The sequence below is a fragment of the Furipterus horrens genome, unplaced genomic scaffold (assembly GCF_987537825.1).
Source record: "Furipterus horrens unplaced genomic scaffold, mFurHor1.1.pri manual_scaffold_2, whole genome shotgun sequence".
In the NCBI taxonomy this organism is placed as follows: domain Eukaryota; kingdom Metazoa; phylum Chordata; class Mammalia; order Chiroptera; family Furipteridae; genus Furipterus; species Furipterus horrens.
Window position 1 is genome coordinate 196504533 of NW_028327172.1, and position 21992 is coordinate 196526524.

The 21992-nt window shown below is 36.9% G+C and overlaps 1 protein-coding gene across 1 annotated transcript in view; it reads left to right on the top strand.

The window, feature by feature from the left end:
* The window catches only part of ARAP2 (ArfGAP with RhoGAP domain, ankyrin repeat and PH domain 2), a 145361-nt gene that overhangs the window by 115541 nt on the left and 7828 nt on the right, over nucleotides 1-21992 (top strand). The window contains exons 26-30 of the mRNA XM_090266994.1: nucleotides 2762-2890; nucleotides 13038-13177; nucleotides 14755-14837; nucleotides 15990-16025; nucleotides 17090-17153. Coding sequence (XP_090123120.1) covers nucleotides 2762-2890; nucleotides 13038-13177; nucleotides 14755-14837; nucleotides 15990-16025; nucleotides 17090-17153 — 452 coding nt within the window. The remainder of the gene's footprint in view (nucleotides 1-2761; nucleotides 2891-13037; nucleotides 13178-14754; nucleotides 14838-15989; nucleotides 16026-17089; nucleotides 17154-21992) is intronic.

Genomic DNA, 21992 nt, shown 5'->3' on the forward strand with positions numbered 1-21992 from the left:
TATTGTTTTTTTCCATTACCATTTAGTACCCTTATACCCCCCCCCCAGCATCACCACACTGTTGTCCACATCCGTGAGTCCTTTTTCCTTTTCATTCAATCCCTCCCACCCTCACTGCTCCCCCACTAACTGTCATCTGCTCTCCATCTATGAGTCTGTCCCCAGTGTTCTAAATTCAGTGAAAAATGCCATTGGTATTTTGAAAGGAATTGCATTGACTCTGTAGATCGCTTTGGGTAGCATGGGCGTTTTGATGATACTGAATCTTTCACTTCATGAGCACTGTATATCATTCCATTTATTTGTGTCTTCTTTAGTTTCTGTCATCAGTGTCTTACCGCTTTCAGAATATGGGTCTTTTGCCTGTTTGGTTAGGTTATTCTTTTTGATGAAGTTGAAAATGGCATTGTTTTCTTTACTTCTCTTTCTGATAATTTGTTAGTTGTGTATAGAAACACCACAAATTTCTGTATATTAATTTTTTATCTTGCAACTTTGCTGAATTTATTTATTCTACTAGTTTTCTTTTTATGAACTCGTTAGGGTTTTCTATAAAAAGTATGTCACCTGGAAATAGTGAATTTTACTTCTTCCTTTTGAATTTGGATGCCTTTTTAAAATCTGATTACTGTGGCTAGGACTTCAAATTATAATAAGTTTTATTTTTAAAAACAGTTAACTTGAATTACAACCTCCATTAATAGAAAACAGCCAATTTATGGGTTGATCAACAAGTGAATTATAGCTTTGGCAAATTATGGGCAATTATGATCTTTGCCAAACCCTTTACAAAATTATTAAAAAACAAGACTTATATAGCACAAACAATTTTCTCTAGTTTTACAAAGAATTATATTTTGTCTGCTGATCCACTTATAAATATTTTCTGTGAATTATAGGCCCCCATAGAAATCCATAAGGGACTTCATTACTGAAGGTATTTATTGAACATCTGTTATATATGTACTCAACACTCTGTACAGGGGTAAAAATAAATTAAAAAAATGTGTAAACAACAGGGAGAAATATCTTCAAGATGTGTGACCTAGTTGCTCGCATTCATTCATCCATTCATTTAGAATTGCCGTCATCATTGGTTTGCTCCAATAAATGCAAAATGCAGAGCTACGTTACATTGTACTGAATAGTGAGCAAAAATCTGCTTATTTACATTGGAAGCAGAACATTTGTTTTCTTCTGTGGACCTGGGGACTTGGCATTGTTCATATGTTCTAGAATGCTGTGGTCATAGGAGGGGAGACCAGTGTTAAGGAGGGTATGACATATTTGTTGTCTTTATTTGTGATTTTACCAATGAAAATATCATGGTTTGTGCATGATCATGATACTGTCAACATACTCTTTCTTGTTTGTCATTAGCATTCCTACCCTAACTAGAAATGAAAAGCTCGAGTCTGTGTGCTCTCTGTTTAGAAGGGTTTGAACGAGGTTGGTTGACTTAGACTTGGCGATGGCACTGGGGGAGCTGCACAGCATCTTCTCTTTAGAGCAGCAGTTCTCAACCTGTGGGTCGTGACCCCTTTGAGGGTCCAACAATCCTTTCACAGGGGTCACCTAAGACCATCGGAAAACATGTATATAATTACATATTGTTTTTGTGATTAATCACTATGCTTTAATTACGTTCAATTTGTAACAATGAAAATACATCCTGCATATCAGATATTTACATTACGATTCATAACAGTAGCAAAATTACAGTTATGAAGTAGCAACGGAAATAATTTTATGGTTGGGGGTCACCACAACATGAGGAACTGTATTAAAGGATCGCAGCATTAGGAAGGTTGAGAACCACTGTCTTAGAGCTTCCGTTCTTGCTGTTTCAGCTCTGCCGCCTGTAGTGGGTGTGAAAAGATTGACTTTCTTTTTCCCAGTATGTGCTTCTATTGTAACATTTTATTAAATGATTGACACATTTGAAAAACTTTCCTATGAGGTTTTGATTGTAATTGTAAAATCTGTTTTTATTTAACTCTGTGCTAGGAACTTAGGATGTATTTAAAAATGTGATTGCCTAAAACAGTATGTATATAAATGACTATTTATCAAGGAAAAGTCTTGTAAGACTTTATTAACTTCTTGTTTTTGGTCTGTTATATCAACAGTTAATGTATAATATTATCACATAATGTTTTTGATTGATGTTTTCCCTAATAGTTAAACATAGATTAACTATTTGTATATTATTATTTTTATATGTTCTCTGTGAAGTTATATTTTATGATTTCATATTAATTGACTATAAGAATATTACAATATGGTAATCTTTAAGTTTAATTTATGTTATTATTTCCTACTGGACAAGAGTCATTTTGCTAGTCCTTTTATAATTCTTTAGTTGCATATGGAAATAGGCAGATTTCCATAAGCAAACCATAATGTTATCTAAATTCAAAACAAGATAGTATAAGATACTGATTTATTGTGCAAAAGGGTAGTATTATTTCTGAAATTTTATCTAAAGGATAGTATCTGTGAGTTTTTAAAAATAGTTGAGAAAAAATAAATTTTCCTGCACCGATTCATTTATATAATAAATTTTATTATATACTTGATGCTGTTCTAGGTGTTAGGGTCTCTTTTATGTAGTCTTAGTACTATTATTGTGTCACATATGCTATGGTTACACTTACTAGTTGCGTACATATCTTTTTACATGGATTTAAAAATATTGATAATTATATCAAAATCTATCTTAATATATTTTTATTTGATTTTTTCTTTCATTTTTTTGCAGAGCGCCCTCTTCACTACACAGAAAATGTGCTGGAGCAGGTGCTTCGGTGGAGTTCACTAGCTGACCCTGGCTCTGCTTATCTTGTGGTGAAGAGGTTCTTAACCGTTGACACAATCAGACACTATAATGGTAGGTGCTGTCATTTCACATTGCAACTACGATGGAGAATTCAAGAGGTTAAAGGGTAGTTATTATGGCACAAGTGTTATTTGCAAATGTTAAAAAATAACATGAGTCGCTAACTAGTATGGTCCAACAAAAAGAAGAATATGTATGTACTCAGGAGTACCCAGTGCCAGGTTCAGGTTTCCTGGAGCACAGCACTGTGGCAGTAGCGGGCTAATCTGATGGTACCAAGTTCAGGGTTTTGGAAGGAATGGTTTATGTTTTAAGGGCTTTTTGCCATGCTTATATGTTTCTCTAATTTTTAGATAGCTGGTGAAACCTTCCTCATAAATTATGAATGTCCTCTTGGTATTCAAGAGATGTAAGTTATCCAAGCTCTGAGATTGACTGCTTGTTATAATTCTCATTTTTATTGATATTGGAAAACAAGTATAAAAGAATATTCCCAGTAAGGATACTTGCCATTCAACTTGGATAAGACATGAACACATGTCAGGTTAAATAAGAAATTAGCTAATACAAGCGGACCGTATAGACAGTCTCTGAACCTGTATGAGATATCAGAAAACTTTTATTTTGAAACTTTGATTCTTCTTTTGTGTTGCCATTAACTGACAGATTAGAAAAAGATTTTCTGCCAGCTCTGTATATAAAATAACTTGAAAAGCAAAGGATTCAGGTTTTATAAGACGGATTTTACCATGACTTCAATAATTAATAATAAGATACCATTATTATTTATTAATCATATATAAACTGAGCACTATTAATATATTATTACAGATTATATAACAATGTAATAACATATTAATTATTCACTGAGCTCTGTACACATCAAATGTCATTTGAACTTTTAAAAATTTTCTTCATGAGTTATATTGTCATTTGAATTTTACAAATTAGGAAAGAGAAGCTCAGAGAAATGAAGTAACTTGCCCCACCTAGATCTTAGCTAATAAATATGGGATTTGAGAAGAAATCTGTCTTCTAATTATTTTAAAAAACAGGGTATGGATGTTACTACAACTTACAAAGGCTGTAAACCCACTACTTAGTATGAGTGCAGGCTCTCTAGCCAACATCCATAGGTCAGCAAGTTCTAAATTGTACCACAGCTAATGTGATGAATTTCTGGTTCCGTGATGATCTCTTAGCCGGTGTAACTAGGGTAGACTCTGTGGCGTATAAACCACAGAAGTTTATTTCTCACAGTCCGGAGACTGGGAGTCTGAGGTCAGGGTGCCTGCAGGCTTGGGCTCTGGTGAGAGCTGCATCCAGGTCGCAGACTTCTCGGGTTGTGTCATCCCATGGCGGGGCAGCAGGACAGCAGGCCCGAATCCCTCTCAGAGCGGCTCACCCCTCCTCTTGCCATCCCATGGGAGGTCTTGGGAAACACAAGCATTCTGTCCTTAGCACTGTCCTTCACATCTTATACTTCACATGAAAGTATTTTTGCAACATGCAAGCAGTGTTGCAATGTCTGTGTTTACATATGTCATTCTTGTCTTACTAGTATCTAAACAACTAGAACAGGCTATTCTTTTTGCTGTAGAAATTTAGCCTTTTAGAGACCTTTATCCTATTTTCTCTGATATGCCTACATATGATTTTGACTGTGTTCCCCCTGACCTCTATTCTTGTGAGTTCACTGTGCTTCTGTGCCAAAGAGCAGTGGTTCTCAGATATGAGGCAGTTTTGTCCCCCAGGGGACATTTGGCAATGCCTGGAGACATTTCTGATTGTCACAACTAGGTGGGGTGGTACTTCTGGTATTTACTGGGAAGACACCAGAGACTTCCTATACATCCTGCAATACACACAGGTCTATACAACAAGGGATTAGGCCCAAAATGTCAGTGGTGCCATGCTGAGAACTGCTGATGTAGATAATCTGTAAAATCTGTTCTGGTTCTTAAATTCTGTATTCTTTCATCTTAACATTAAAATCAGGAGTACCTATGAAGTAAATATTTAAAATACTTCTTTAAAGTTTTCTAGCCAGTAACATTTTATACATGTTTTTAATTAGACCTTGATTTATATTTAGATTGTCAAATCAGAATAATCTCTTTCATTATAGTCTGTTCTACCTGTGTGAGTTTAAGAATACCCTTTTAAATCAGCTCTGGCCTGTTGTTTGTTTTTTGAATTAATTTCTTAATTCATGATTTTTTGCCCTATAGTTGTGTCTTGCAGCAACCTCGTGCTTATAAGTACTTTTTATGGGATATACTTTGCGGTAGATTTTAGACTGGTTAGATATTCAGTACTCTGTCTCTGTCTTGACAAATGTCTCTTAAATCAATCACAGTGACCACCTACTTCAGAATTATTGCTCCATTCAGTACATCCACTACTCCTTAAAACCGGGATCGAAAATGAAAATAATGAAAGTAAATCAAATGTGATTTCTCTGTCAATTTGTTAGAAAAATTGGAGTCATCCTAGAAATGCATGGCTCTTACAGCAGAAGGGGAACAAAGTTAAAGATTTCTTTCACTTAAGATTTTCTTATTCTATCCTAGGGCTCAGTGGAAATTAGCTGAGTTTGAAACAAGGGTGGTTGGTTGCAACCACATTTTCTCTTAGTAAGAAATGTCTGTGTGTTAATATTTTTTGAAACATAAAGTAGAAAACTCCTGGCACACAAATGCTCTGGACCGGAAGGCTTCACAGCTCAATTTTACCAAACTTTTAAGGAAGAACTAACTCCTGACCTTCTTAAACTATTCCAAAAAAAAAAAAAAATGAAACAGAGGGAAGACTCCCAAACTTTTTATGAGGCTAGTATCACCCTAATTCCTAAACCAGGGAAAGACATAGCAAAGAAAGAAAACTACAGACCAATATCTCTGATGAACATAGATGCTAAAATCCTTAACAAAATATTGGCAATCTGGATTCAGCAATATATTAAAAAGATCATACACCATAATCAAGTGGAATTCATCTTAGGGATGCAAGATTGGTACAATATATTCACAAATCAATAAATATAATACACAACATAAACAAACTGAAGGGCAGAAAAAAATGATCATATCAATAGATGCTGAAAAAGCATTTCATATAATCCAGCACCCACTTATGATAAAAACACTCAGCAGAATTGGAATAGAGGGAAGATACTTCATCATAAAAAAAAAGCCATGTATGAGAAAACTACAGCCATCATTATAGTCAATGGGCAAAAACTAAAAGCTTTCCCCTTAAGATCAGGAACAAGATGAGGGTATTTGCTTTTACTGCTCTTATTCAACATACTACTGGAAGTTCTGGCCACAGTGATCAGACAAGAAGAAGAAATAAAAAGCACCCAAATTGGAAAGAAGTAAAACTGTCATTATTTGCAGACGGCATGATAGTGTACATAGAAAACCATATAGGCTCCACCATGAAACTACTCGATCTAATAAGTGAATTTGGCAAAATAGTGGGATACAAAGTCAATATTCAGAAATTGATTGCATTTTTGTACACCCAACTGAAATACCAGAAAAAGAAACTAGGAAAAAAATCCCATTTACTATAGCAACAAGAAAAATAAAGTACCTGGGAACAGACTTAACCAAGGAGGTAAAAGACCTGTACTCAGAAAACTACAGAGCACTGAAGGAAGAAATGAAGGAAGATACAAATAGATGAAAGCATATAATGTGTTCATGGATTGAAAGAGTTAATGCCATTAAAATGTCCATACTACCTAAGGTAATCTATAGATTCAACACAATTTTTATTAAAATACCAATGGAATATTTCACAGATCTAGAACAAATATTTCAAAAGTCTATATGGAACCAAAAAAGACCCCAAATAGCCTCAGCAATTCTTGAAAAGAAGAACAAAGTTGAAGAGATCACACTACCTGATATCAAACTATACTACAAGACCACTGTAATCAAAACAGCCTGGTACTGGTATAGGAACAGACACATAGATCAATGGAACAGAATAGAAAGCCCAGAAATAAACCCATGTCTCTGTGGTCAATTAATGTTTGACAAAGGGGGCAGGAGCATACAATGGGGTAAAGGTAACCTGTTCAATAAATGGTTTTGAGAGAACAAGACTGGTACATGCAAAAAAAGTGAAACTAGACTACCAACTTATACCATACACCAGAATAAACTTAAAATTGATAAAAGACTTAAATAGAAGTAGTGACACCATAAAAGTCCTAGAGGAAAACAAACAATTTTATATATTCCACATAGCAATATTTTTGCTGATATATCTCCTAGGGCAAGGGAAATAAAGGAAAGAATAAATAAATGGGACTACCTCAAACTAAAAAGCTTATGCACAGCTAAGGAAACCATCATCAAAATGAAAAGGGAACTGACCAAATGGGAGAACGTATTTGCCAATGATACATTGGACCCTTGTCCGATATCCAAAATATATAAAGAATTCACAGGACTGAACACCAGAAAGACAATCCAATTTAAAAATGGGCAAAGGACCTGAATAGACAGTTCTTCAGTGAGGACATACGGATGGCCCATAGACATGAAAAGATGCTCAACATCACTAGCCATCAGAGAGATGCAAATTAAAACCACAATGAGATATCACCTCACACCTGTCAAAATGGCCATCATTAACAAATCAACAAACAACAAGTGCTGGCGAGGATGTGGGGAAACGGAAGCCCTAGTGCACTGTTGGTGGGAATGCAGACTGGTGCAGCCGCTATGGAAAACAGTATGGTATATCTTCAAAAAATCAAAAATGGAACTGTCTTTGTCCCAGTAATTATACTGCTGGGAATATACTCTAATCACCTGAATCACCAATTCAAAAGAATTTATGCACCCCTATGTTCATAGCAGTGCTATTTACAATAGCCAAGTGCTGGAAACAGCCTGACTGCCCATAAATAAATGGATCAAAAAACTGTGGTACGTTTACAGAATAGAATACTACACAGCAGAAAGAAAAAAGGAACTACCTTTTGGGACAACATGGATGGAACTGGAGAGTATTATGCTAAGTGAAGTAGGCCAGTCGATGAAAGACAAATACCATAGGATCTCACTTATAAGAGGAAACTAATGAACAAAATAGAACTACAGACATGGAAACACGGAACAGACTGACAGTGACCAGAGAGGAAGGGGAGGGAGTAGTCAAAGCACATGTATGAATGACCCATGGACATGTACAACAGTGTGGGAATTGACTGGGAGTGGGGTTTGGGATGGGCAGAGGCGGGCAAATGGGGTGGATTGGGACAACTGTAATAGAATAACAATGATAAAAAAGAAACATAAAGTAGTATTAACACATCCTTTGCACTCTGTCTCCTCATACTTAACACCTAGTTGCTACAAATTATACTGTGTATCTATATCTATCCCAACTCTATATCTACACACATACACACACGACTTGCATTTCATTAATTGTATATTTTTTATTTTATGTAATAAATTCTAAGTATATACTTTTGACTGATATTATGTTTTCAGCACCTTCTTGCTAAATGAATTTTTATCAAATAAGTTTGGGGGTTTAGAAGTTTTAATTTTCTCTGTTTCCTCACTTTATCTGAACAATTTAAAATGTAGACATCACAGTAGGAATAGATTTAGAATCAGCCAACACTTGATTTCTGCTCATTCATTTAAGGTAATGAGGTAACATTTTAGGAGTATACTAGAGTAAATGGATTTTCTGTTGCCTCTACTTAAAAATCAATTCTCTGCTTTTCAAAAGCAGCATTTGATTTCTTAGAAACATTTGGTACCATTGTCATTATTATAATGAGGAGTTAACTAACTTGAAAAGAAAGATAATAGTCCTCAATTTTTTTTTTTTACCCCATGGATTATGACTGAGACATTGAGATAGGAGAATAAAACTTCATTAAAATTGCTATTTAGACTTTGTCATAGCTAATCTTATTATACCATATTTTATCATTATCTTTTATATTGAGTTGTTTGAACATCTTTATCACAAGCAAGGCATAAATTGATAGCTTCTGTAAGGTTCCAGAATAAATAATTTTATGTCTCTAAAGTCTTATTTTTAAGTGCTAAAGTTCTTTAAAAATACCCCAATAGAATGTGATATATAGGAATCAAATTTTAATGATCTCAATGGGAAAGAAATACTTTTAAGATACAAGATGTAACTCAAATGCAGATCTCTATGGGTTTCTAAATTTAGATTGCTGCATATGACAGATGCTTTGGAATTAAATTTGCATTAGAATCAAATAGTTCAAAATGCAGCTGCTTCTGGCAAGTTCAGACCTGAAAAGCTGAGCTACCCACTATCAACTGACTTAAGAAAATCCCAACAGTAATAGTATGAGCCTGTAAATCATAATCTAGCTAAAATAATGTACATTCTACTTTCATCAAAGCCCTGGCTGGTTTGGCTCAGTGGATTGAGCGTCGGCCTGCGAGCTAAGTGTCGCTGGTTCGATCTTCCAGTCAGGGCACATCAGAGAAGGAAAACTCTGACTCCAAAAAACCTCCGCTGCCTTGCGGCATACTCTTCAGGGGAAAGGCTAAGGGAGTAAACCCCGACAGAAAATCCGGAGCCGGAGTCCCTAAGGCGGTTTGACGTTGTAGTCAACACCGGCAACTCCTGCGGCGCACCTGAAGCCAAGCTGTATTGACTCCGTCTTTCCCTTGGACCCTTCAGCTGCGAAGAGAGGGGGGGTCTGCTGCATGGGCAACAGCAGACCCTCCATATCACCCTGCCCAGGCTCTGTAGCTTCAGCTCCACTGGAGAGGACACTCCAGCGTCATCGCAAGATGTCGATTCAACACGGGAGGAGACAGATACCGTGTCACTCCCGAGTCGGACTGCACAGCCATTCTCGGCGGTGCAGATAGACTCTTAAGAAGCTACACCATCGTCTCTCGAGATGGACGGCTGCCGACGGCTTTCATCAAAGCATTTTAAATCCAAAGATGTTTAAAAGTTGGTGGTAAGATCTAGTCCATTTAAAGTGGAAGTATTTTGGGGGAAATTGGTGATAATCTTTGATATTTACTATAGAGTATGAATGTCCTGACTTCTAATATTGTAATTTGGTAGTAAGAAAAACAATTGATAACTTTCTGTTAACACTCTGTTTCATTCAGGAATCTGGAAAATTTAAACATTATTTTTACCCACCAGAAAAATCCCAGAAAATAAACTGTATGAAGACTATTTAAATATAAATACAAACACAACATATGATCAATGACTACATAGGCTGGGATATTTATGTTTTTGGAGAGCTTTCAGGCACAGAAAAGTGGTTCAGCTAGATGGTTATTGACACCTTTTCTAACACTGAATGTCTTTTGTTCAAGAAAATAGCATTTCCTGTTTAGTGTTTCTTGTATGTCTTGTTTTTCCATAAGATTCCATCTTATTCTTTTACTCACGGAAAGTATATGTTGAGTAAACTTTTTAAAAAATATAAATAAGTAAAACACTTTGTAATTGAGGAAGTTACTGACAAAATTTCACAGAACGGCATGTGCTGCCTTTTGTCTAGGTGGTTAGGGAATGTTTTCTAAAGGAAGCCAGCACTGTATTATTCTAGAGGCAGCTGTGTGTACTGCTCAGTTTCTTGCTTGGGGTTCTTCCTGAGTCATTAAGGAAGAGAGGATAGAAGAGGTTACTATTTGCGGTGACATAGGGGTAGGGTCACTGAATTCCATTTTGAATGTGTTGGGTGTTAGATGTCTGAGGTGTGTCCAAGGGTAAGAAGTCTAGAAGGGAACAAAGAAAGCTATGGAGCGCGTTGTGTTGGGCATGGTTTTAGCCTTGAGAGCACACAAGATCATGCAGCTTACCTGTTAACGTCAAGCACATTAGCCCTGACCCATATGGCCCAGTTGGTTGGATGTTATCCTGCAGAGGGAAAGATTTCCAGCTTAATTCCTGGTCAGGGCACATGCCCTGGTTGCAGGTTCAGTCCCTGGGTGGGGAGTATACAATCTATGTTTCTCTCCCTCTCTTTCTCCCTCTCTTCCCTTCTCTCTAAAAACTAAAATTAAAATTAAATAAATAAATAATTCATTAATTAAAAAACATTAGAGAGCTGAGAATAGAATAATATCATTTGCATTTAAGGGATGGATGTATCAAGAGATGACTAGTGTATGTGAAGGAACAATCAGAAAGCTTGCAAGAAAACATCAAAGGAGTAAGTTTTAGGAAATATAGTGCCTAAAACAGTGCATGCGGTCAAGAAAGGCACCTGGACTGATGGTGGCAATGGTGGTGATCATGGTAATTATAGCCATTATTTACAAGTGTCTCAGTATAAAAGACAGGATTCTATGGTAGTCATTAAGAGACCTGAACTATGATTCTAGTGTAGTTGCTTTCTAACCTTGTAGCATAACCTTTGTGAGGCCCAATTTTCTCATTTATTAAGTGAGATTATATTAACTGTACTCTCTACTTCAGAAAGTTGCAAATCACATAATATAAAATATATGAACATTTTGAAAAATCTAAAATGTATACTAGTTTTATATAATGTTTACTTTTTTCTTGATCTTTAGTTGTATTAAAAAATGTCTTTAAGTCTTAATTGGAAAATTGTTATTTTTAATTTAAGTATAAGTTATTTAGCTATAAAACATCATTAAAATATTTTTCTATGGAAATGAATATTTAGTAAATTGTGCCAGAAGATGATTTTAGCAGTATGTTATTCAGAAATTATTTTAAAGTCATAGACTACCTAAAAATTACCTATTTTAGTATGACTGTGTAACGGAAAGAATATTGTCTGTGGCCAGAATTGTGTATCATGAAAACTATTGGGGTTTGTCAATTACCTTTGTTTACCTGGGGTTAGGATCCATGATGTGATGAATCCTGGGGATTTTTGGTTCCAGGTAGTCATTCCATGCTTGTATTTGTATTGCAAGGAACTGTTTCTATTTTTTAAAGTCTTTTCTTATGCTAATTATAATTGTAAACATCTGAGCACTATTTTCTGTATAAGTAAGGTTTTCCCCAAACCAAGAGATTATTTGGTTTAAGACTAAGAGGTCTTTCTAAAATCATTCAACTTATTCTATAAATTTCAGAATCTATGCCTAAATATTTTAAAACTGTATCAGCTTAACACCAAAAAATTGCTGAAGGTCCTAGTCTTGCTAGAGTGCCCCCACTCTGCATCTTCTGTGGGTATCACCTACTATGAGGACTCCCAACAGTCTGCAAGACAGGTGTCATTACCCCTGTTCCGTAGGAAAAGCAGCAGTTGACACAGTAATGACAGCGTCATGGCTGTTTCACTTCAGTGTTCCCTTCTTTCCACTCTACTTCAGTTCTTAAGTAGGCAGCTGATTATTGTCTGGATTTCAAGGAGAAAGTTTTAGACTGGAGGGTATATTAATAAAGTTTTGCAAACACAAATTTGGTGTTCTTACCAAAAAGTGTTTTCTTAATAGAATTAGTTAAAATGATTCCTATGCGTGGGACAATGACAGTATTGTACATGAAATATAAATTGATGTTAAATGCTGTGCCTTAGCCATTTTGTCTTTTTTACCCTGACCTGTTTCATATTGGCAGGAATTTCTCTAATGCCTTCAAAATTCCCGGATTCCTGTGTCAGAATTCTAATAGAGGTTTTCCTATTTACCTGTGTACTTACATTGTTTATACGAGTGGTGTTTAAAATAAATATAATGCAAGCTGATTATGTAACTTTAAGTTTCCTAGTATCCACACTAAAATATATATATAAATTAATTTTCTGAATATATTTTATTTAAACTCAGCCTATCCAAAATACATCATTTCAACATGGAACCAACATGGCAGAATTGTGAGATTTTTACCTTTTTATGCTATCTTCAAAATCTGATGTATATTTTATACTCACAGCACATCTCCAGTGAGACTAACCATGTATTTTTTAAAAGTGCTAATGGAACAGCATAGGCAGGCCTATATATTATAAATAGATACAAGTAGATCCAGTCAGTGGGTCTATGACTTCCCCAACATGCCCCTGACATATGATATTCCCAGAAATTAACCATAGGCTTCGTAATGGTAAAACAAGTTATTACTTATAATATCAAAACTGCAGATAGAGAAGTGTTTTGTATTCTATTCCAAATAAATGAAAATGTACCTGACTTACAAAAGTAATGTACTTTGTTTGCAGAGAGACTGACCCTGGGAAGTATCAAAGAGGGAGCCTTGAAAGTCAAGGAAGAACCGTCTAAAATACTATCTGGAAATAAATTTCAAGATCGGTATTGTGTTTTACGAGATGGATATCTCTTTCTTTACAAGGATCAGAAGGTATTTGTATATGTAGCATTTGGGTTTTTGTGTGGATACTAACATTTATAGTTTTATATCTTTCCCAGCCCTCTCTCTTGGAAGTGAAGGCCTGTAGTAAATAAAATAAAATGCATAGTAAGCTGTTGCTTTCCTTCAGCCTGTGGGATATGACATTAATGCACTCAGTAACGCAGCAGAGAACTCCATATATGGCCTTTCTGAGAACCTCATATTTTTTACAGCAGAGAATGACTTAAGTCCTAAAGAGAAGTCTAATATGTGTTACATAAACTAGTATATAAATCAACATAAAGTTGACTGACATGTGTCATGCCCTAAGGCAAAGGTGGCTTGAGTTTAGCTAATGGAAATTAATAAATGTAAATTAAAACTCTGAGATACTATTTTGCTCTTTAAGTTGACTAAAATTGACTAGAATGACTAAAATCATTATCAGTAACAACACCTAATGTTGACAAGAATGTTGATTAACTAAAACTCATAAATTGCTGATGGAATGGTAAAATCACACAATCACTGTGTAGAAGTGTTTGTCAGTTTTTAGATAAATATATTAGTACATCGACCCCATGACCCAGCAACTCTGTTGCTAGGTATTATGGCCACAAAAGTACTTGTTCAAGAATGTTCATAAGTAGCTTTATTCGTAATAGCTACAACCTGGAAACATTCCAAGTGATCATCAGAATAATAATGATACATTCACGTGGTAGAATCCTACTCAGCAGTAAAAGAGGTGAATACTAATGTATGCAGCAACATGGATGGCTCTTGAACTCCCTGTTGAGTAAGAGAAGCTTGACACAAATTAGTACCATGAGTGTGTCCATAAGAAATCTAAGATGAGACAAAACCATTAATGGTGACAGAAATCAGAGAGTGTCTGCCTGGGACATGGAGAAGATTGCTATGGAATTGTGATGAGGTAGAGTCAGGGGGATACTTCCTAGAATGTTGGGAGTAACTGTTCTCTATCCAGTTTTTGGTGGTGGTCACATGGGTGTATGCAATATTACCTCGACATTTCAAATGCTGACTGACAGCAGGACCTAGAGGCACTGTTTTTATATTGAATTTTAAAATCACGTGAGTTAAGCATTGCTTGCATAGTTGAAGTGTGTGGCAACCTGAAGTGTGTGGCACTTCCCTGTTCTGTTTTGGCAACATGCAAAGAAAGACCAGCCTAGTAACATCGGCTAACGTGCGATGAAGAGAGAGTTGTGAGGCGTATCTCCAAGGCTCTGTGGACCCCCTTTTTGGCAGCATCTGCTGAGCTCTCCACACCCTGTGACCACTTTCCCTGTGTTTCTCTAGCAGTGAAGCCTCCATGGGTGGCCATAAACAGGTCTTAGTAGTTTTCCTACTTTGTGTTTATAGCTCATAGGAGACCAGAAAGACAGCACTGAATTCTGCAGCCCTTATCCCTCAGTTCAGAGGGATCCTTGCACTCCCCCGGGATTATTCCATCTGATAGAACCAGCAGGGTACAGAGTTACTGTTTTTCTTTTATCATTTTCCAGATGTTTCAGTAGAGGAAGACTGTTTAATGATGTACTATTTTGTTGTCCTTACAGAGTAGCAAATGTGACAAAATGTTTTCTCTCAGTTCAATGAAGTTTTACCTTGGAGTGAAAAAGAAAATGAAACCTCCAACAAGGTAAAGCTTGAAAGGGAAGTGGTTGAAAAAGTTACAGGAAAATGTGTCTGTTCAAGGAATTAGGGATTGGTGGCATTACTCTTAACTTTTTATAAACTAAGCTTTAGACAAGTTTCCTAAGTTGCTAGATCAAGAGACCCTGTGTGTGTAGCTAGGGAGGGATGATGTTCACACTCAAGGCCAGCTCCTGGGGATTACATGCCCCCCTTGTACACCAGGAAACCCCCAGAAGGCCCTGTCTGCTGGAGGACACACACATTTCTCCACCTCCTGTTCCTAGCTCTGTCACAGCCTGGGAGCACAAGGCATGTTTCAAGCAAGTCTACCCACAGGAAGATACATGTATGGCTGCTCTCAGCCTCCTGATGCCTGGGTTTTTAAATGTCTTGTTCCTCCTGGCTCTATAATTGGCCCTTTTGGCTTTGCTGAATTTGGTAGTAAATCCACAGCACATAGATGGCAGAGAGGAAGTGGACCCTACTTCACCATTATGTCCCTCTGTCACACTTGAATCAACCCAGTGTTCGGTTTACACTGTACTTTCTTAGCACCGATTAGTTTGATTAACTAATTAACGTTTGTACTTACACTCCTCATCTCATGAAACTTCATTTTAATGAACTATATATGATTTGAGATTCTGAAAATGTTCTTGCTTTTGCCCCCATGCTTAATTTATAAGCCCAACACATATACATACCTGTGTTGCAATTGGCACATTGTTTAAAGTTTCACACTATCAGTAGGTCTGACGTATAGTATCTTATTTTGTCTATTGTCCTAGACACCTGGTTAATGTTTCACACCATCAGCAGGTCTGACGTATAGTATCTTATTTTGTCAATTGTCCTAGACATCTGGTTTTAGTCAGCCAGGACTATCTTCTAAGAGATTTTCCCCACTGCCTCACAGTGTCACAGGGCTCCTTCGCCCTGTCTCCCTTCATCATATTTAAATTTTTAGCTAAATCCTTCAACACTTATCATTTCCCTCTATATAAGTCATACCCGTGGAATCATCACTTGTGTGTATCAACTCTGTTATGCATTTCTGCCATTAAACATCACCTCCTTAGCATCTGATCCTGTTTTCAGGCTTGTAAAATGTATCATTTTTAATATGTTGGTGTTTGCTTTTTCTCTTGTGCTGCAGTTGGGGATTGACAGCATATTCCGAAAAGCACCACTGGTAAGTTAACAGCTGGCAGTTTCGGGATTTGATGTATTCATGATAACTTCAGTAAATGAATAATGCTGGGATTTGGCAGATGGAGCTATGGACAGGGATGTTTCACCTAAGTGAAGTTAAAATCTTTACTAAATACTAAGAGTATAGGAAGAGGAAAATATATTTGCTTTCAGGGTTAGGTCTGTCTCAAACCCATGGATCCTAATTGCCAATACCGCTCAGGAGAAACTGTAACTGATTTCTTCCTAGTTATTGTGAGTACAGAATCCAGGTTCTTATGGGCTAAGCAGGCAAATGCCGTTTTAAGCAAAGGATAAGAACCCGCTAAAAAAATCTTGGTTTCAAACCTGTTCTCTACATGTATGTACTGTATTCCACTGATGTCACCAGGATCTAGCCACTCTCCAACAAGAGATTACACTAGCTGTCTCCTTCTCTCACCTGCCTCTAGCCTAATCAATCACCACACCTTACAAGGTGTGCCTCTTCATGATCTCTCTGACCCACCCATACCCCATATCCTCAAGGACATGCCTCCATTCTTCTGCCCAGTTTTTTGGGGTCCCCCCTCAATAAAAGATGACTGAATCAGTGTTATGACACAGGCAATTTTTAAATTTAGTTTATTTTTCATGAGTCTTAGGGATGTTAATGCTTATAATCATAATGATGGAGACCATATAAGCCTTTAAAAAAATCTGTTACAAAAATACGCGCATATTTTTCTTCTTAGGCTGGGAGTTTCTAGGGAAAAAGATGTTTTACCCATCATGCACCTGAAAAAGCAAATGAGACTGACCTTTCTGCCTTTCCAAAAATATCACTGATCATTGTTCAGCAGTTATCAAAACCTGAGCTATAATTTGTTTAAAATACCATATGTACACCATTGTTTTGATATTGTATACTTAACAGAAGCCTGAAGCGGCTTGTACTGAAACACTCCCATTTCGATTGCATTACGTCATTAACTGGAGAAACATGAAGGGCTTCTGATCATTTGAGCCCCGATACACTGGAGAATAGTCTTCCTGATTTATGTGTTTGTAAATGTTGCTTTGCAGGCACCTGTGCTGTGATAGTTTACATGCTCAGACGGAGTGGATGGCCAGCGTCTTCATCGCCCAGGTAAGAGGGCTGTTTTCTTGCTGTCCAGTCAAGTGCAACAGTGGTGTATAAGAAATGGTGCGGATTTTCGAGTAATGTTTAATGAGTGTTACACATGTACTTTTATTTACTCATTTATATGTTTTTAAACAGACAAGCATCCAGATTTGTCTCTTACTCTTTGAAAGAGAGGTTACTGTCTGAGTTGAGGCTTCCTTGCCACCCAGCGGCTCCTCAGCCCAGGAGAGGTGTCCTGCATCAGGATGAGCGGATGGGACTGATGGGTGTCTAACCTGCCATCCTGGTGGAGGCCCCCGTTGATCTTCGTTTAGAAAAATGTGTTATTTTCCTTTTTGTTTTCCCTGTGACCACCTACTCTCCCCGCCCTGCCTGTCACACCTGTCACAAACAAGGACGTGAACCTACATTTCTTTAATACTTATTATTTGCTAGAAGCTTCAAAAAGAGTTAACTCGTCTATTCCTTGCAACAAACTATGCATGACTTTGCTTATAGATGAGGAAATAAAGATTAACAAAGTTCCCATCATTTGCTCAGGACCATGCATTTAGTTAGTGGTTTAAAAACCCAGAGGTGCCAGAGGCCCACACATATACTAAACTCCTCATTTAGTATCCTTCTTGGAGGAGGACTCACTGTGCGGGGGGAGGGGGAGAGGTCCAGTAGTCCCATTAGGAGAATTGTTTTTCCCCCCAACCTTGTCTGGCTGAATTCCTAGCAATGCTTCCCACAAGAGTATTGAAATTCACTAGTAACGATTAAGTTGCCACTCTCTATTACTGAGGATGTACTTCCCTGTTTCTCTTACAGGAGAAGTTAATTTACACCCCAATCTAGTCATTTGTTTTGAAAACCATTTTCTCTGTTCATTTAATTTATTATCCTCTCCAGTGGTTAATAAACACTGTTCTTCTCAGCCTGACACGGTTATTGCTACCTGGGAATACATTTGCGGAAAAAGACTGGTTGCTAACTTTTAGAGACTTTTCTTCTTTTTTGTGTGACTGTTTAATAATTCAGGCATTCAAGTCCTACTTTAAGAAACTAGAATTGAAGTATTTTCCTAGAATTGGAACTACAGAGTTGAAGATTGTTACCTTGTCTCTTAGTGATGCAACTAAATTTTATCTTGTTTTTTTTTTTTTTTTAATTGAAGTCAGCCAACTCTGTAGTTTAAAATCAAAGTATAAATATCTGGGAAGCAGTTGCTCTCAGGACCAAGTCATTTCTCCCCGCCTCGCCCGTCCTTTATCATCGCAGCTGTGGACACTCAGCCCAGTTGCCCGTCCTTGCTCATTCCACATTTTAAGATTAATATAAACACAAAGGTCCTTTTGTTAATATATACGTCATTACACAGAGACACACACACATGCACACACACACAAAGTCAAGAGTAAGTGTCCTTACAATGAGTCTCTCTGGTGCCTGGAATACTTTTTTAATACCATCCCCATCCTCACCCCTGCCTCAGAAGTCTTCTGGATTCAGCTTACATGTCACATTCTCAGAAAAACTTGCTTATTCTCCAGGTAGACCTTCCTATAGGAACACTTAACACCCTGTACTTCAACACTGTGGCACTCAGTAAAAAGCATTTGTGTATTTTGATACTTCATTTCTATCTTTCCTATTAAAACATTAATTTCATGAGAGTAAGGACTCTGTCCGTCATTTTTTTCTAATTTTATTTTTCAATTACAGTTTACTGTTTTAGTCTCAGGTGCACAGCATAGGGTTAAACAACCACATACTTCACAAGTGATCCCCTGGATATTTCCAGTACCCACCTGGCGCCATACACAGTTATTACCCTATTATCAACTGTATCCCCTATGCTGTAGTTTATATCCCTGTGACTGTTTTATAACTATTGATTTTTACTGTTTTAATCCCTTCACCTTTCTCACTCAGTCTGCCACCCCCCTCCCCTTGGCAATCCCTAGTTTGCACTCTGTACCTACGAGTGTTTCAGTTTTGTTTGTTAGTTTATTTCATTCATTAGATTTCACCTATAAATGAGATCATATGGTATTTGTCTTTCTCTAAGTTATTTCACTTAGCATGATATCGTCTAGGTCCATCCATGCTGTTGCAAATTTCATTTCATTTTTTATTACGGAGTAATATTCTATTGTATATATGCACCACCATTTTTTTTCTTTTTTTCTTTTTTCTTTTTTTTATTTTATATTTTTTTATTTTTTGTTTTTCAATTATAGTTGTCCCCTTTTCTCCCCATTTCTCTCCCCCACCCAACCCACCCCCTCTCCCACAATCATATCCCTCCCCGTTGTCCATGTCCATGAGTCATTTATATATGTTCTTTGACTAAACCCGTCCCTTACTTATCCCCCTTCTCTCCCTCCCCCCTATTGACTGCTATTCTGCTCTTTGTTCTACTTAGTTTTTCTGTTTGTGTTGTTCTTTAGCTTCCTGTATTAGGTGATATCATATGGTATTTTTCTTTCTTTACCTGGCTTATTTCACTAAGCAAAATTCTTTCTAGTTCCATCCATGTTGTTGCAAATGGCAGGAGATCCTTCTTTGTTTCTGCTACATAGTATTCCATTGTGTAAATGTACCACAGTTTTTTGATCCTCTCATCTACAGATGGGCAATTAGGCTGTTTCCAGCACTTAGCTATTGTAAACAGTGCTGCAATGAACATAGGGGTGCATAAGTTCTTTTGAATTGGTGTTTTAAGATTCTTCGGGTATAATCCTAGTAGTGGAATCGCTGGTTCAAAAGGCAGTTCCATTTTTAATCTTTTGAGGTAATTCCATACTGTTCTCCACAGTGGCTGCACCAGTCTGCATTCCCACCAACAATGCAGTAGGGTTCCCGTTTCTCCACATCCTCGCCAGCACTTGTTGCTTGTTGATTTGTTGATGATGGCCATTCTGACTGGTGTAAAGTGGTATCTCATTGTGGTTTTTATTTGCATCTCCCTGATGGCTCATGATGTTGAGCATTTTTTCATGTGTCTATGGACCTTCTGTATGTCCTCTTCGGAGAAGTGTTTGTTCGGGTCCTTTGCCCATTTTTTAATTGGGTTGTTTGTTTTCTTGATGTTGAGTCGTGTAAGCTCTTTATATATTTTGGAAATCAGTCCCCTGTCTGTGATGTCATTGGCAAATATGTTTTCCCATATGGTTGGTTTCTTTTTATCTTGCTGATGTTTTCTTTTGCTGAGCAAAAACTCTTTAGTTTGATGTAATCCCATTTATTTATTTTTTCCTTTATTTCTCTTGCTTTAGGAGATGTATCCGTGAAGAAATTGTTACATGAGATATCTGATATTTTCTTGCCTATGTTTTCCTCTAGGACTTTTATGGTGTCACGGCTTACATTTAAGTCTTTGATCCATCTTGAGTTTATTCTTGTGTGTGGTGTAAGTTGGTGGTCTAGTTTCATATTTTTGCAGGTCCCTATCCAGTTCTCCCAGCACCATTTGTTAAAGAGGCTCTTCTCACTCCATTTTATGTTCCTTCCTCCTTTATCAAATATTAGTTGACCATAGAGGCCTGGGTTTATTTCTGGACTCTCTATTCTGTTCCACTGATCTATATGTCTGTTCTTATGCCAGTACCAGACTGTTTTGATCACAGTGGCTTTGTAGTATTGTTTGATATCTGGTGTTGTGATTCCTCCTGCTGTGTTCTTCCGTCTCAAGATTGCTTTTGCTATTCGGGGTCTTTTTTGGTTCCATATGAATTTATGGAGTATTTGTTCTAGGTCTGTGAAATATGTCATTGGTATTTTAATAGGGATTGCATTGAATCTGTAAATTGCTTTGGGTAGTATGGCCATTTTGATGATGTTGATTCTTCCCATCCAAGAACGTGGTATTTGCTTCCATTTATTTGTATCTTCCTTAATTCCTTTCTTCAATGTTATGTAATTTTCAGAGTACAGGTCTTTTATCTCTTTGGTTAAGTTTACTCCTAGGTACTTTATATTTCTTGTTGCTATAGTAAATGGTATTTTCTTTTTTGTTTCTGTCTCTGATATTTTATTGTTGGTGGACAGAAATGCCTTAGATTTCTGTATATTTATTTTGTACCCTGCTATTTTGCCAAATTCACTTATTATATCGAGTAGTCTTTTAGTGGAGTTTATAGGATTTTCTAGGTATACTATCATGTCATCTGCATATAATGAAAGCTTTACTTCCTCTTTCCCAATTTGGATGCCTTTTATTTCTTTTTCTTGTCTGATTGCTGTGGCTAGGACTTCCAACACTATGTTGAAAAGGAGTGGAGAGAGTGGACAACCTTGTCTAGTTCCTGAATTCAGGGGGAATGCTTTTAGTTTTTGTCCATTGAGTATGATGTTGGCCTCAGGCTTCTCATATATAGCCTTAATTATGTTAAGGTATGCTCCCTCTATTCCCATTTTGCTGAGTGTTTTCATCATAAATGGGTGTTGTACTTTATCAAATGCTTTTTCTGCATCTATTGATATGATCATGTGATTTTTGTCTTTCATTTTGTTTAGGTGATGTATTATATTTATTGATTTGCAAATATTAAACCATCCTTGCATCCCTGGAATGAAGCCCACTTGATCGTGATGTATGATCTTTTTGATGTATTGCTTGATCCTGTTTGCCAATATTTTATTGAGGATTTTAGGATCTGTGTTCATCAGTGATATTGGCCTGTAGTTTTCTTTCTTTGTTGTGTCTTGACCTACCACCATTTTTTTAATCCACTCCTATCAAGGGGCAGTTGGCACTTCGGTTGCTTCCATATCTAGGCTATTGTAAATTACTCTGCAATGAACGTAGGAGTGCATATATTCTTTTGAAATAGTGTTTTGGGTTTCTTTGGATAT